Raw genomic sequence first — 18088 nt, forward strand, 5'->3', positions numbered from 1 at the left:
ATAGGGTAGATCACCTCTCAAAATATAAACAACATTTGAATCCACTTATCTTGCTATGATATTGATTCCAAAATGTATGAAAACTTCATTCATATTTATAAGCACACCTTTCAATATAAATTGATTAATATGGTAACTGCATTGAACTGGTGAAGGCTTACTTGAAGGTCATAATATAAAAAAATTACCCTAATTATGAATACATAAATGAAAAATGACTGACCATGAGTTCATTATATAAGGTTGTGATTACTGTAATAGAAAAAGAAGGAAATTTACTATCTGTCTTGACTAGGGAACCGGGAAGCACTTCATTTTCCTAGGCATAAAGAAAATGTGTGCACACGTGCATGTAATTTGCTTAATGGAGGGGGTTACAAAATATAATATAGAAAAACAAACTCACGTGGAAAGGTTAACTTAAATGGTTGTCTCTAATGCAGTTCCTGTCAGGGGAATATGAAGCTTAAACCTTGGATACCATCCTTCTAATTTTAAACTAAACCCCACTTTTTTAAACAAACATGAAACCCCATGATTATTTTAGTTCATGATGAAGTAGACCGATCAGCCCTTGTCTGATCTTAATGCACAACACAATCTGGAATGCTTCTGCAATGGACAAAGTAGTATTTCTACCAGCAAGGGTTAAGGCCAGATATTGAAAAAGAGGACAAGCCAGCAAGGATAATATAAGAATTGTTAAGATATTCTTCTTAGGGTTGTGTAAAAAAATAAAATGTGCTGCTTAAGAAGAAAGGATTCTATAATAATGATGAATACACCTTTAATTCACTGGCCTTTTTTTATGGTTAAAAATGAGTAAAATATTAACTTTTGTAGCTAAAGAAAATTGCAAGTGGCCCTTGGGTTGTGTAAGATGCAATTTGTTTTGTCTAGTGAAGTGTGTTTCATAAGTTTGCCTCTTACGATATTTTATGATATTCAATCCTTGGATACCTTGTGTTTTATGTTTTTGTTTTCATTAAAGAAATGGGGGCTCTGAGAACTTACAATGCCTGGCAAGTAACTTCAACATATACAAGATTGAACAACAGTTTTCCATCAATGTCTGTCATGTACTCAAACATGAAACTAAAGCAAACAAACAGTTGATGGTAAAAGTACCATGAAAGCCCTTATACTATGTGACAGATTGCATTTTGCCCCCTCTACTAAAAAAATAGACAAACTAATCCCTATTACATTAGATCAAAGAGCAAATTAGTTCTTTCTATGAAAAATTTCATTCATTTCTATTATTAAAACTCATTTGACTGACAAAATCACCAAACTAGTCTCTGTACATTAGATCAAAGAGCAAATTGGTCCCTTTTATTAAAAATCCCACCCATTTATACTATTAAAAACTGACATGACTAACAAAAACACCAAATAGTGACATGTGACGTGTCACGTATACCTTAGGCTGACGTACAAGAGCCAACTTTTAACAGCAAAAATGGATGAAATTTTTAACAAATACCAAATTGCTCTTTGATCTAACGTTCAAAGACTAATTTGCCCTTTTTTTTTTAAAGAATGGGTAAAATGCAATCTGAATCTTAGTACGATAGCGTCCATGATACTTTTACCCCTGAAATCTTATCGGTTACCATGAAGTTGTCGGTTCATCAGAAATAAAATTTATCAATTGACAAAACCAGCTGCAGACAAGATTCAAACTGCAGCAATATTGAGAGATTATGCAAGAATAACGAGAGAAAAGAACATGATAGAGTTGTAAGCGATTTCATTAAGATAAAAAGAATCGCCTTAAAGGTTGAAAAATTAGTTGAACTTGAAAACTGATCGGCAATTTATTCCAGAAAATAGATATACACAACCAGTACTGCAACTTAAATCAATTCTAGTTTATACCCTCAAATTCACAAAGTGCCCACTTCTAGAACCAGGATAGCTATTAGCTAAGGACCCAAAAGGAACTGATCCTGGACTATGAGTCCATATCCAACCCATACCTTCCGCCATGAGTGCTCTATGCCGGCTAACACTGTTAAATTGCTTTAGTCTTCAGTGACTCAGTTGTTGCTAGGTAATGGAACTATTAATAGTATCTAAAAAAGCTTTTTCAGTTTGTTGTGTTCCACCTCTCATCATTGTGCAAAACTCCTCGTAGTTAATTCTCCCGTCCTGTTGAATTCAAATATTGTTAGTACCAGTAATGTAAACATGTTATAAAATGTTTTAAAAGTTTGATTTGCAAACTTACATTATCGGTATCCACTTCAGAGATTACAGCCCTGATGCTGGCTTCATCACCCATTCCATACTCCTTCATAGCAGTCTCTAGTTCGTCCTTTGTAATGTACCTGTGAGGAATAATATATGTAGGGATGAAATTAACATCAAACAAGCGGCAGTCTATGAATTTGTCCTGGAAATCTGTCAAGTTTTAGCTCCTTTAAATCTTCTTAACGATTATCGAGCATCTAAGAGAAGAACCAGAAAAACTTTCAACATTTAACAAGAAAATTTTATGGCAGATATACCTGAGAATAACAGATCATTCAGGTAGTGCTCACACGTATATTTTCAACATTTAACAAGAAAATTTTTCATAAGTTCTTTGGCATATCAGTTCAATGTCGAATGCGGGCAGTTTAGCATTAGGTCAGTAGAAGGATGCAGCTACAATAACGAAAAGACGAAAACTTGGTACTCACCCACTGTTATCTTTATCAAAATACTGGAATGCTTTGTATAGGAGCTCATCTCTATCGAGTCTGTATCTATTCATTGTAGCTGAGATGAATTCAATATAGTCTATAGTTCCATTTCCATCTACGTCAGCCTGAAATGTTTTGTACGTAATTCCAAGAAGACCATTTGAGTGTAAGATGGAAGCAATAATAAACTACAAACAAAATGAGCAACTGCAATAGTTGTGAGGTAGATAAATACTTACAGCTTCCATTAATTGCTTTACTTCAGCTTCAGAGAGCTTTGATCCAAGACGAGCCAAACCTGTCTTCAGTTCTTCATAGGTGATTGTGCCACTCTTGTCTGTGTCCATGTTTGTGAACATTACTTTAAGACCTTTAATCTCTTCTTCAGAGAGATTTTCTGCGATAACCTATAGGGTATTTCCGATAAACCAACATTATTAATTGAAGACAGAAAGAAGAACAATTCATAGGTCTAAAGAATTTCAGGATATCTGTTGTAAGAATACAAGCGTGCTGCATAAACTGTTATGCTTAGAGTTATCAAATAAGAAGCCACTTCAATGCAAATTGATATCATACCTTCAACGCAAGCTTCTTCAACTTATTCATTGCCCTAAACTGCTTCAATCTAGAGAGAACCGCGCTACCTATTGGCTTGTCTGATGCTTCACCATCTTCTCTCATCCAAGGATGCTCTAACCATACCAGTAATATATGTTAATCAAAAACATCGAAACTGAAGAAGGCTAACATAATATTAGAATATAATTTGAACCTATCTTAATCAATTGACAAACAAGGAAAGCCAGAAGGGTCGCATACTGTCATACGAGCGGATTGAAGTTTTATAAGAAACCTTCATAAAAATTGAATTTCTGAGTAAAGTCAGACCATCAAACTAGACACAATAATATATCTCCAAGAACTATAATCAATAACTAAAAAGGAATACAGACCAAGAACTTGTGCAGAAGTGAACCGCTTTTTCGGGTCCTTTGTTAGCATCTTTCTCACTAGATCTTTGGCAGTTTCAGAAATTGAAGGCCATGGCTGACTTTCAAAATCTAGTTTTCCTTCACTAATGGCATCAAATATTCCTTTCTCGGTTTCTGCAATACAGTTTCAGCAAATGTATCAATTTCTAGAACATGTAGAAGTAGCAAACACTTGATATTTTTCCTATTACCAGCCCAAAATGGAGGGACACCACTAAGTAGAATATACAAAATAATGCCTGCACTCCATATGTCAACTTCCTTTCCATAACTACGTCGTAGAATTTCAGGAGCAACATAGTATGCACTACCTACTATATCACGATATCTCTTCCCTGGGACGAAAATAAAAATGGTTAGTACATTTGCAGCAAAAATATCATTTGAATCAATCACAAAACATAACGGTATCAAAAGGTGAAGGGGAACTTTAGTGATCATTGCACCTTAATGAGTATGCCAACTTCCAATGATGTCAATTTACTTTCGGTAAAAGTATCATGGAGACCCTTATACTAGGAGTCAGATTGCATTTTCCCCTTTTACTCAAAAAAAGGGCAAATTAGTCCCTCTATGTTAGATCAAAGAGCAAAATGGTCCTTCCTGTTAAAATTTTTTATTTACATTGTATCACATGTACCTTACGCCGACATTCAGGGATCAATTTTAAACAGTAGAAATGGATGGAACTTTAACAGAAAGATAAAATTGCTCTTTGATCTAACATACAGGGAGTAATTTGCCCAATTTTTTACTAAAGTGGGGCAAAAAGCAATCCGACTTCTAATATGAGGACCTCCATGGTACTTCTACCATTTACTTTCATACCAATTTGCGCATCTGAAATTTAAGTGTTCAAACACCCCAAATTAAGCAACAAAACAGTAAGACTTTTGAATTTAAGATCACAAATCATATACAGCATACATAAGAAAGGACATATGGTGGTAGCTATGGCAAATCATCAAAATTTTCAATTAGCTACATGCACATCCAAGAATCAAATAAGTAAACCAATTCATTAAAAAACACTATTATAAAACATAGGGAAAATTGGAAATTGAACCTTCTTCAATGAAGACAGACAAGCCAAAATCAGTGGCCTTCAACATAGCTCCAGCATCCTTACTAGACAGCAAGAAATTCTCAGGCTTAAGATCACGGTGGATCACTCCCATGAAATGACAAATATGAACCACATTCACCACCGACTTAAAAATACCTGCTGCAGCTCTCTCAGAGTAATGTCCTTCAGCAATAATCCTATCAAAAAGCTCACCCCCAGCACAAAGCTCCATTACAAGATGAACAGATTGCCTATCCTCATAAGCACCCCTAAATTCCACAATACATGGTTGACCAGACAAATGCTGCATGATTTGAACTTCCTTTTTTATATCTTCCCTATCTTGTTTACTCCTCAACTTCCTCTTCAATATCGATTTACAAGCATAAGTGTTACCAGTTGAATTTTCAGTACACAAATAAGTTATCCCAAACTGACCTCTACCAAGTTCTTTCCCAAGCTTGTAGTATTGCTTAATGTCTTCCAACGGCTTCCCTAATACTGTATCTTCCATTGTTTGAATTGGCCTTGTGCTTGCTGGTGAAGGCTTCAAAGGGACAGACACAGCTTGGGGTTGCCTTGTTTGTGGAACTTGAGCTTCAGGCACTGATACTTTCTGGGTTTGAACTTGTTGGGGCTGTCTTGTTTGAGGCATTGATACTTCCTGGGTTTGAACTTGTTTTGGTTGTGTTGTTGGCATTGAAGGAGGATCCGACGGTTTATGTTTGCTGCTAAAACAACCCATCTTTTCAAAGAAAGGAATAAACTTTGGGAATTTTTGGAAATTGGGTTTCTTCGGAAATTTATGAAGAGAATAAAGTTGGGAAGTAAAGGTTAAAGCTTTGCACAAAAAATATAGGATGTTTCTATTAAAAAAACCCAGTTTAGGCAAAGCCGAGGCCTTGATGGGCTTTTCCTTTTATTTTTCCCTGATTTTGAGGATAATGGAAAACCATATAAGGAAAAGAAAATGTAAACTAACGAATTTTTTTCGGGGCAAGCTAGTATTTCTTTTGTAGCGTAATCATAAAAAATTATAAAAGGGTAACTTAATTATTAATAATATCACATAATTATAAAAAATTATAAAATGATTGTTTAATTATTTAAATTTATTTTTTATTACTATTTGACTAACGTAAAAATCAAAATGAAAAGGCCTAAAAATTTAATATAATTGGATAATAAAAAAAATAAATTAAATAGTTAATGGACCATTTTTTAACTTTTCATAATTCAATTAAAAATTCATTAATAATTAATTGATGATTTTATAAATTTTCATAATTGAGTGACTATTTGTATAATTTACTTCTTTCAAATATGTAATTAATAAAATTAAACGTTGATTAACTATACGAAATTATAAAAAAAAATAAGACTTCAAATTTTAAAAATAAAAATATTAAAATAGACAATTACAAAATTTCTAAAATATTAATTTTTATTAACTGTAAAGTAAACACAGAGTATATATTCAATTACTTCCATGTTAAAAAGTTGTTTTTCCCATTGATATGTACCTTTTTTTTTTTGCCACAATAAATGACTAGAAAATATTTAAAATATAATTTTTTTATAAAATGTTTGATAATTTTAATAATTTTTAATTTCTTACAAATATTTTTTTTGAATTTTTAAATTTTAAAAGGTTAATTAATTGCTAACATGGCATCTACATAGTAATTCACGTATATACCACGTTAGTAAAAGTTAACAATTTATTAACTTTACATCAATTTTGAGGTGATTTGATAAATAATGCATGTTTAAGAGCTAAAAGAAACGAAAAATTAAATAAAAGGTTAAAATATTTTTTTTATAAAATTGGAGGATCAAATAAATTATTATGCCCAAATAAAAATCAAAGGAAGACGATATCATGACCTAATTAAAAACCGAACAATAAAAAAATCTAATCGTAAGAGGAAAAAAATATTACGGTTAAATTAGGAAAAATATGTATATTCTTATAGTTATTGCAATAACAACGATGTTTCTACCTTAGCAATTCGATATAGATCCAATCTATTTTATTGAAACATGTGATGAAGGGATTTGCTTTGTCCACCGTACCCAATTTTTAGAAAAAAAAACACACGCATAATTTTCGATAACTTTTTGCTGCCTCTTCCAAAAATTCTCGACTTACTTTTTGTTAATTTACCGGCTTAATGTGAGATAGAAACATGCCTGTCTCGCCGTAATAATGAGTGAACCAATTAATGAAAGTGGAAAAAATGAAGGTTAACTCCCTTTTTTTATGTTTATGTTAAACCAATCATTGATCTTATACTTTGTATTATTAATATAATCTAATTTCTTTTTATAATATCTATTTATATCTAATAAATATTTATATGATAGATTGAATTTATCTAATTTATTTCTATATTGAATAGAGTGGCGATTAAAATGAATGATTTACTGAGTATAAATCGTGAATCAAAAATGGAAAATCATAAAAGATGGAAAAAGCTTTCGGCTCTAGTCATTCCATTATATTGACAATTTCAAAAAACTGCTCATACTATGAGCATAGTATGGTCACGGTCATGCAAGTATGCCCCCATCGTCTAGCGGTTCAAGACACCTCTCTTTCAAGGAGGCAACAGGGATTCAACTTCCCCTAGGGGTAGGGTACTACGAAAGGAAGTTGATCATGGATTATCAATAAACCTAGAATTGATTCTTCCTGGGTCGATGCCCAAGCGGTTAACGGGTACGAATTGTAAATTCGTTGGCAATATGTCTACATTGGTTCAAATCTAGCTCGGCCCAATAATTCGCTGGTCCGCCATAACCTAAAATGCCCATTTTTTTGTATTTTGTTTTCCCGAAAAGCCAAACAAAAAAATTAGGGAAGAATAAAAAAAGTCTAATTTTGTGATAGGTCCATTCCTACCGCTATTTTTTTTTGTTCTATTTATTTAGTTGTTCCCATAAATTATGACATTGATAACGCTCTAGATTTATATAGGATCATTAAATAGAAAGTTTAATGAAAAGAAAAAGAGTAAAGTAAACAAAAAAGAAGACTCTTTTTTGTTTTCATTTTCAAATTGATTATTGATCGATTTATTTAGCAATAACGAAAGGATTTGTCAGTATTTATCAAATATGTTCCTATCTAACGGAAGGCAATTGGATCAAATGACAAAGACATTGTTAAGAAAAATATGGTTTTTCCCGGATGAAATGAAAATTTGATTCATGTAAGAGGAGAAAGGTTTTTCATTACTTAGTCGGAAAGATATGTGGTCATGAAATATGGATTAAGTGGAACGGAATTGACTGGGTGGTAGAGTTGTGGAAACACCTGTTTCTTCCATATTTTGGACCTTACCTTAGCTCCATGAAACAATATGCTACTGCTGAAACATGGAAGAATTGAAATCTTAGATCAAAACACTATGTATGGATGGTATGAACTGCCTAAACAAGAATTCTTGAACAGCGAACAACCAGAGCTATTACTCGCTACATCAAAAAATTTCCATTAATGAAAGATGTAAATCCATTGGAAAATAAAAATACGCATGTCGGATGAAATGGTTGTTGCTATTTGCTCCAATAACGAATCATTGGTTTAACTGAATAGCTAAATAAAATAGATAGACCTTTCTCTTCCTCTCAGGTCGATGGATCTTCTCAACTGGAGGATCCCCTATATGGATAACATATGGATAATACACATTCCAGTTGACCGAGCCTAATTCTATTCTAATTGTTTTGTTCCGAAGCAAAGGTATCCGCGGGACGGTTCGCCTTATTCAGATATTCACGACCGAGAAGTACTGGATTCTCTTTCGGATATGTCCTGAAAAGAGAAGGAAAGCTGGAATGCCACCAGACGTCTATTATTGAATTCACCTGACTGGATAGTACCCATTTTTGGAACGTCCAGTGCCAAAGTCATGGAACGGGTAAATCGCCAATCCCTAAAACGGACTATGTAATGTACTTGCTCAATCAGGAAATATTTTAAATAAAAAATATTTCTATATTTCATCCATGATTTTCTTTTTTTTTTAAATATATAAATTACATTTTTTTTCTATAGAAATTCGGTTAATCTAGTTTAAATATATTTCAAAAAAAAATTAATATACAACACATATATAATTTACATTAATAAAACAAAATTAATTTAATTTAAATATATAAATTTAGTCTTAATTGACCTTATCTTATTTATCCCAAAATACCTTCAAAGCCTCATATCCAAACATGGATGGGGCTTATGTGGACTAGGCTTCGGTTTGCTTTTCTTATATTGTATCTTAGGGTCGAGCTTGGACCCTAGTTCAACCCCATTAGTACTGGACTTCAAGCCTGAAAAAGAAAGAAAAATACACTAAAAAGGACCAACATCAAGGGCCTATAAAAAATTTATCAACAAAAAAGCTCAGATTTTGTGTCATTGTCTACACTGTTAATGAATTTTTTTTTTTTAGTTCTAGGAACATACATTGTATTCTAAAGAAAGAGTACAGGTGGACAGTCACGAACCCCAAACATAAACACACACAAAAAAAAGAGAGAACACTTGACAATTAGTTGAGTATTCAGTAAAAGTACCATGTCACATGTATCTTATATTGATGTACATGAACCAAGTTTTAACAGAAGAAATGGATTAATATTTTATCAAAAAGGGCCAGTTTGTTCTTTAATCTAATGTATGGTGACTAATTTTTCTCTCTTTTGAGTAAATGGGATAAAATATAATCTGACTCATAGTATAGGGGCTTCAATGGTACTTTTATCTTGAGTCTTCTTTGGAGTTCATTGATACTGTGTCAAATGACTATCATCATTATTATTATGAGTTAGTTACACTAAGTGCGTTTCAACTATCTCCCATATTTTAATTTGGTTCTTAAACATTAAAAATGTTCTAATTAAGATCTCAATGGATCAATACTATATCAATCATGCCATTCAATAAGTTTAGCCACCAATTTAGGTGTTAAACGCCTTAATGTAGAACAGATTTTAAACACGTGGATCAAATTGTAAACATGTGTGTGACTACCATATAGACAATTTAAATTCAAATTGTTTATGCAATAAGTGTGGTGTGTGTTTACAAATTAATTCTCATGTTTTGAAAATGTTTGACATTATATTTAATCAAGCATTTAATTCTCAAAGTTAATGGTTGGGAAGATGGAATGGCATGATTGCTATGATACTAGTACTTGGAGAAACTAATTACAATGTTTTTAAATTCAAGGGCCGATTTAAAATCCAAGTCATAGTTTAAGAATGTCTCGTACAATTAATCCTATATTTATGTGTTTTTCTCTCAATTCTACTTAAAAAATTGTTATTTCTAATTGTTTGTCATTACAAATATTAGCGGCCAATCACGCGGTTGGTTCGATCTCTATATTTGTAAACACTTTCCCTTTATCTCCCATTGTAATGTCCTTGGTCACTTGTATAAAAAATACAAATATTAGAGAGGGATGAGAAATGATAAATTTTAAACTTGTATCATTTAAATGTCAAATGAAAATTTTTAATCAGTGTTACAAATAAGTTTTTTTTAGTGGAAAGAAAATGAAACAATTTAATTATATAAAATTAAGCCAGGCCCTCAACGGGAGTCCTTAAATAACCGTAGTCATTCTCTTTTATCATGGATCATTTTGGTCAAGCTGTCAGCATCATCATTATCTTCTCTAGAGTTATGTCATAGACTCCAATGTCATACCTTTGATAAAAGTTGATGAATTTTTCTAACCAAAGCGGAATTAAAACCACTAAAGGAAGTGTCTTAAATGACTTTAACTGTCTCGAAACTATCAATTACAAAAATATATATGGATACTCAAGAAAAATCCCATTTTTTACCTATTTAGCTTTTGATATGGCCACTATGGATACATGTAATGTAACCCATTGGTTTTATTATATTGATGCATAAATTTCAAGCCCAAAAAAAGTCATAGAGTGAGCCTAAATTCTTATTCTTACAAAACTTCAAGGATTTCCTTTTCAACTTGCTATATTTGAACACCAATAAATCACATTCAAGCTCATAAAATGACAGTTGTAGTGACAAATTTGTTATTTGTTTATACCAATACAACCCATTCTCTTTTCACAAATTTGTAATGATAAGTCGATTGGGTTTTAACTCGATTTATATGAGTATTGTTATCAATGCAGGAGGATGTGGGTTCTAGTGCGCTGAAGCACATTGTCCTCCTATTTATGAGTTGGGGAGGGACTATGGGTAGTTCTAGACATTGTGTCAAAAAAGAACAAATATAATCAGAACTGTTCAAAAAAAATTGTAATGATAAAAAATATATATTAAATTCGAAATTTTAATAACCAATAAAAAATGGCATTGAAAAAAATATACAAATTGAGAATGAAATTGGGAGAATAGAGAAAGATATTGTTCATCTTTGGCTATCTTTTTTTCTTCTTTCTAAAGTCATTATTTAATTGGATGGATCAAAAGAATGGGAATCTAAGAACAAATGAACTTAAACCAATAATAACCAATGCTACCAAAAACCATGGGACCTCAAAAATATCCCAAACGGCATATATTTATTGCTTTAATAAAATCTTCATTGAAAAATAAAAGAAATAAAAGGAAATGAATGGAGGGATGGAAAAGAAAGAAAGAAGGATTGGTCACAAAAATTTTGATGCTTAAATTGAAAGACCCATCAAATAGGGACTTATAATGTCAATTCTTTTTTCTTGCAAAATGGCAAAGTCCCCACATCACAACTTTGGCTACAATACAAAGCTCTCTCTCTCATGGACTTCGTTGTGTATTTTGTGTTATATCTTGACCCCATTTTTTCTCCACCCATCACCTTCCATCAAAAGCAATTTTGGTTGGGACTTTGGACCCACTTTTTGTCCAGTTTTTTACCATGTTTTTATTCCTTCATTTTTTTTTCACTTACACATAAATTTGGTATTTTGATTTTATTTTATTTGTTATATAAAGTATGAATAAATTGCCTACATTTAGTTGAAGTAGTGGTTGGTGTTATTGTTTTACATTACAAATAGGGGAATGAATGTGGTATAACTATTTGGTTATTCCGTTAGTAACGCTAGTTTTTAATAGTAAAAATGGATGGGGTTTTTTTAATAAAAATGGCTAATTTGCTATTTGATTCAACATACAATAGTTAATTTATCATTTTTTGAGTTAAATAGAGAGAATATAATTTAACTTCTATTACAGGAGGCTCCATAATATTTTTACCGCTATATATACTATGTACATATTATCTAAGATTCTCTATGATTTATATATTCGAATATTTTAAAAATTCATCAACATTTACATTATTTTACTAAATCCAAAGCCAATTTTCAAACATACTATTTATTAAAGGTCAAATCATGCCGTAAGTCCCTGTCATTTGATGAAGTTTGAGATTTATTTTTTATACTTACAAAAAATTCTCATTTTTTTTATTTAAAATTTTTAGTTCAATTATTCACACTATTAATTTATCATCAATGCACCCATGCTGCCAAATTATCAAGAACGTATTTGATAATAAACAAATTTTGATATAAAATATTAACGATCTCAATGATTAAACTACAATTTTAAGTCAAAATATACTTAAATACAGCAAATGACAACATATTTTGACCTTTATTAAATGGAGCTAACTCCAAAACTATCTATGAACCATTTAAACCAAATTCTTAATTGAAAATTGCTAAAATGGAAATGGGGTGGTTTTCAATTTAAAAAATTTCAAAATCAAGTCAAATTCGAATAAATGGTACTTTATCAGTGGTTGTACTAATATTTATTGAGTCTAGTGATAAAGATTTCGATACCTTTTTAAGCAAAGTCTTGTATTCAGATATTGTAAATAGAGAAACTACGTTTGCTTTTTGTTTTAAAAGTCTAACTTGACTTGATTCTATATTCGAGTTATCCTAACATAATGTCCCATTAAATGGAAAATTTTGGCACTTTTTTTTATGAACTTAATTTGTAAAGGGAAGAAGGTAAACACACTTCATTTCTTTTAGGACCCTAAAAATTCAAAATCCTGCTTGCTTGAGCTCACTCGGAAGCTGAGTTAACTCTACTGTGTCGACTCAGTCGAATCATTGCTCAAGTTAAAAAATATATATTATTATGTAATAATTAAGTTGGTTTAGCCTCTCTCTTTTTCTGGTCCAAGTGGCTAACAAATTGGTTAACCTTTTAACCATAGAACCCGGTTTGGTTCCATACTGCATCCCTGACCCGTCTCATATCCCGGCCTTTGAGGGTCCGACCCACACCTTCAAAAACCGAAGCCCCATCCGATTTCTTACGCGCCAAGTACTCGTGTGGCGGCATCATATCCGACTCACCATCATCATCATCATCCGAGTCATGCATCGACTCCTCCACCGAGTCGGACCTATAAATCTTACTCCAGTCAGGCACGTTCAACGGCGCTGACGTGGCCATATTCCGTCCACGTGGCGAATCCTCCGTCGCCGCCGCCACGTTTTCGTGGCCACGGTACTGGTGTACGATCCTAGGTTTCGCCGATGAAGAATCATCGAAAGCCAAGGAAAGCCCGCCAACGTGACCAGCGTCACCTCGCGGGATCCGACGACGGCCGCCTCTCACGTCGAAGTTAGCGGTTTCGTTACTCTCGGACTCAGCGCGTGGACTCCACTCTCTCCGGTCATCTCGGTCTGTGACGTCATCAACCATCGACCATACATCTTCTTCCCCAAGTTCCGATTCGCCTGTGACGGCATCCCCATGACTGTGACCGTAACTGTAACTTCCTAGAAACCGTTCGCTTCTGCTGGTGGTCAACCGCCGTCCCTTCGCCATGAAAACAACAAAATACTATCCAAAATACCAAAATCAAAAACCAAAAAAATTAAAAATTAAAATCCAATCAAAGAGAAAAAGAAGAAGAAAAAACCCAGAAAAGAGGGAGGTTAAATATGTTAATTAGAGTCCATTAGAGAAGAGACTCGAACATAAGGAGGCCTATAAGGGGAAGCTATGTATTTATACTATATAGCATTTTGAGAAGACAACGAGAAGCCATTTTTTTTCATTTCATGTGAATTTCGACTTCATTTTGTCTTTCATTTCATCTCCGACTTTACAATCAGATTTATGGTGAGAATTTAGAAGGCACCCAACACTGGCACGAAACTGTAAAAAAAAAAAAAACAAACAAAAAAAACAAATAATATATGCAATTAAAAAAAAAGTAAAATAAAATAAGAACGAAGCAGAAGAAAGTGCATGTTCACGCGCTGTAATGAATAGCGTGGAAAACACCCCCGCCAGGTGGTTGGAGGAAATTTTAGAGGTAAACGACAATAACAAAATTCTAAATTTTGGATAATGATACTAATAATTCCTTTATTAATACTAAATTGTAGTTGAAAAATAATTATTTATAAATTTTAATACTAAAAAATATATTTATAAAAATTTACATCAAATTTAAATACAATTTTAGTTGAATTGGTTAAGATGATATTTTAGGATCAAACTTCGTTGAAGTAATTTTTTATAAAAATATAAAAATACATCCTTTGTAAATATAATTTGTACGTGTTTCAACATGAAAGCATCTAAGATTCAAATTGTTCATGTAATAAGTACACGTGTTTATAATTTAAATTATGTGTTTTTTATATACTTTATGTCATGTTTGAGATGACATTTAACGCTTAAGTTAATGGTAATGATTTACTTAATTGATTGATTCCGATACTTAAAGGACTCAATTAGAATATTTTAAAGTTTTGAATCAATTTAACATTTAGACCATAATTTAAAAGCATTTTGATGAAATTAACCCTAAATAAAATAATGGGGGTGATATGTAATTTAGGAGTATACTTACCAATGAATAGAGAGTTGATGATAAATTAGAGTGACATTCTTTTAGCACATCAGATCTAAATTGTTCATATAGTAAATGCACGTGCTTGTAAATCGAATTGTGTGTTTTCTATATACTCTACATACAATTCTGATACTTAGATGACTCAATTACAAAGTTTTGAAATTTGGAATCAATTTAACATTTGGACCATAAAGGGGTAGCACACACACACGTGAGAGGAAGATGTCTAAATAAATGTCTACCACTTGCTTTTCTGAACATGTGCAAAAAGCTTTAACAATAAGACAACTAACGCAACTTAAATTCAGGCCACATTTGAGAAAATGAACACTCTTATCATCATGTCAACGCACGAGATTAAAAAATATTATTGTGAAATGTTTTAAGAGTTGACAAAAATACTTTCATATTTGCTGTATTAAAATAATGGATAAAGTTTTCAATTAATTATGTTTAATTTATATTTATATTTATAAATAACATAAGTTACTTTCTAGACATAATTTTTTTATTCAAATGGCCTCGATAATATATCCACGTCAACAAAAGGTCAGAACAGGCCAGAGGAAAATTAAGACTGGTAATCAAAAGCTATCTATTTAGATCAATATCTATTATTAGTCCCTATATTATGTGTAAATTATGTATTAACCTGTGTATTATAACTTAGTCATTTTTAGTCCTTATACTTTTCAAGTTTTAAAATTTCAATCATGATCACATGGTAACCATTAAACTTATTAAGTTAAATTTTACTATATTTAAAGTTTTATGTGGCGAACATATTATCACATGTTTAATACCACGATAGCTTATGATTTATACATAATCCTTAGAGAAAACCCGCATCATTATTGATTTAACTGCTACCATATAGTTCAAGATTGAAATTATAAATTTAAAAAAATAGAGGAACAAAAATGATTAAATTAGAGAATAGAGACTAAATTCATAATTTATACATAGTATAGGATTAATAGAAAAAATTTATCTAATAGACTTAACTATTACTGTTCAGGTTAGCACTGAAAATTTAAAATTTGACGAGAAAAAGGACTAAAATTGATTAAATTAGAATATAAAGATAAATCCGCAACTTACACATATAATATAAGGACTAATAGTAGAATTTGACAATCTATCTATGTGTCTTGTTTTGCCTACGTCAATTTCATACAAAAATGGGTCCCACTATCCACGTGGGTTCTCACACTAAAACCCCTCTCATTTCTATTGCTCCTTCAATCCTCCAACACGTGTCCCACTAGTCACTATTACGTCTAGAACATTGCCACGTAGCTCTATATATAAGCTAGGTTTTTTTCTAATAACAAAATGTAGAGATGTTGTGAGCATAGAAAAGGGTTTAAGGCTATTGAGAGTGACAATAAATTATAAATAAATATTTATTATTTGATGTATTTTTTTTAGAATAGTTATTATTTGGTGTATTGTTAGGGAAAGAAGAGTTTATACAATAATGTGTTTTTTTAGTATATTTTAAAAAATTAAAATAAATAAAGGTAAACTATATCGAAGTTCGCTAAATTATCAGTAAGTTTATATTTTGGTTGTTCAACTTAAAAAAGTTATAAAATGGTTAACGAATTATTCAAAAGCATTCATTTAAGCCACTAGACTATTAACATGGTTGATGTATGACCTTCTCTGTTTGCATCGTTTGTACCAATTCAAAGCTCTCATTCCCCTTTTCTTCTACAATTCAATTTTTTTCGTGAAATAGCTTTGAATGCTGCAAATATGCTAACCTAAATCCAAGCAGTTTTCTTTCTGATCTTTGGCACTACCCGTTAGATCAACTTAGATCTAAGATATGTTCTTCTACTATTTGATGGTTACTGATCCATCGTACCAATCATTAAATCATCGCTTGGAGCTCGTTAGTCTAACTATTTCTCTAAAAAAGGGGTGAACTACACTAGTAGTTACCCAACTATGAAAAGTTACAAAATGGTCACTCAACCATTCAATTTTGTCTTTTTTGGTCGCCCAACTATCTTGGATTTTTGGGTGTTTTCATTTTTACGTTAGTCAGCTGATGACCAAAAAAAGACAAAACTAAATAACTGGATGACTATTTTGTAAATTTTCATAGTCGGGTGACCAAAAAAGAAATTTACTAATAGTTAAAAAGAAAAAAATCATAGTTGGGTGACCTCTATTGTAGTTTATCTTCAAAAAAAACTTAACAATCTAGTGACTTAAATAAAAACTTTCGAATAGTTCAATGACTTAAATAAAAAATTCTGAATAATTCAATGACCATTTTGTAACTTTTTTGAGTGACTAAAATGTAAGCTTAATAATAATTTAGTAACTTTGGGTTCAATTTACCCACAAATAAATAGACATATATTACCATCTTGACCCTACCTGTAAATTTTTTTTCTTCCCAATGGTTGTGCATGTGATAATAATTATTAGCCTTCCATAATTGATGGTTTAAGGGTTGTTTAAGTAAGTTTATTTATTTATTTTTGTTAATTTAGGTGGTTTAAAAGTTAAGTAATCCCACTTGTGGGTGAGAGGCCATTTTGTAGGGCCAAACTATTTGATTATCATTTTTATTTAAAATAATAAAAACCTTATCCCCATTTCACCATCACTAAAGAAAAATCATCACAAATCACAATCATAGTCCCTTACATAAAGCCTAGCAATGAGCTGTTCAATTCTATTTTTACAAAAATAGTAATCTAATTTTTTTTAATTAGAAGTCTCAATACTTTGAGTCAAATTTTAGCTACTGTTTAATGTTTAAATTGACAGAATGACTTATTTGACATGATGTTGATGCTTCAAGGACTCAAATAAAATGTTTTGAGATTGTTATATCTATATCTTGTGAGCTCACCTCGAGTATTTCTAACCTTGTGTTTTTATGTCTTTGACTAATGGGATCACCCTACGAGTTGAGGCACTTGTGAGCTTAAGAGTTAAGACCTCATGAGCCTGAACCATCGGGGCCACACGTTTGATATGGATGGAACGTCTACTATTCACACATCACATAAATTCATTCTTGAGACATGATAGCCCAAACATTAAAACTACCTAAGAAACCTCCAACAACAAGTCATCAGTAGGTCAACTAACTTTCATGGTGTTCGAAACTAATATATAAGCACACGTGACACATTAGGAACTATAAGACAGAACCTCCCTTATAGGTTTCTGGACAGTAAAAAAAGAAGACAAGACACCTTCACCTCTAACCAAACTCTCAACTCTCTCCTCTATATTGTTCTCTCGGCTTTCACATTCTGATCATTCTAATCCATCTACAACTCTCCACCCTTTTAGTGAACCATCACAAACAACTACAATTTTCTTGTTGTATCAACAAAGAACAATGTAGAATCTAAACTATCATTTGGGGGACATAAGATGAAATTAACCCAAATTTAAATTTAAAACTTTTAATCAAAA

General features: G+C 31.9%; 2 protein-coding genes across 4 annotated transcripts; both read right to left on the reverse strand.

Annotated features, from left to right (window-relative positions):
* Positions 1–1736: 1736 nt before the first annotated feature.
* On the reverse strand, positions 1737–5694 carry LOC107935385 (calcium-dependent protein kinase 21). 3 transcript variants are annotated; one of them, XM_016867980.2, is made up of 9 exons: positions 4908–5636; positions 4752–4813; positions 3877–4020; positions 3647–3799; positions 3270–3385; positions 2930–3097; positions 2688–2815; positions 2234–2333; positions 1737–2154 (listed from the first exon to the last, which is right to left on the reverse strand). In XM_016867980.2, exons 2-9 carry the CDS (start codon positions 4795–4797, stop codon positions 2053–2055), a joined length of 957 nt encoding a protein of 318 aa, XP_016723469.1. In that variant the 5' UTR covers positions 4798–4813; positions 4908–5636; the 3' UTR covers positions 1737–2052. The 3 variants fall into 3 exon arrangements, with proteins under 3 accessions (XP_016723469.1, XP_016723468.1, XP_040958592.1); XM_016867979.2 differs by having other exon boundaries at positions 4752–5694; XM_041102658.1 differs by lacking the exon at positions 3877–4020 and having other exon boundaries at positions 4752–5602.
* A 7237-nt stretch (positions 5695–12931) lies between these two features.
* Positions 12932–13930, reverse strand: LOC107935341 (uncharacterized). The gene has a single exon (XM_016867916.2). The coding sequence runs from the start codon at positions 13597–13599 to the stop codon at positions 12970–12972; it is 630 nt and encodes a 209-aa protein (XP_016723405.1). The 5' UTR covers positions 13600–13930; the 3' UTR covers positions 12932–12969.
* Positions 13931–18088: the final 4158 nt, after the last annotated feature.

This window comes from Gossypium hirsutum, chromosome D10, assembly GCF_007990345.1.
Source record: "Gossypium hirsutum isolate 1008001.06 chromosome D10, Gossypium_hirsutum_v2.1, whole genome shotgun sequence".
NCBI lineage: Eukaryota > Viridiplantae > Streptophyta > Magnoliopsida > Malvales > Malvaceae > Gossypium > Gossypium hirsutum.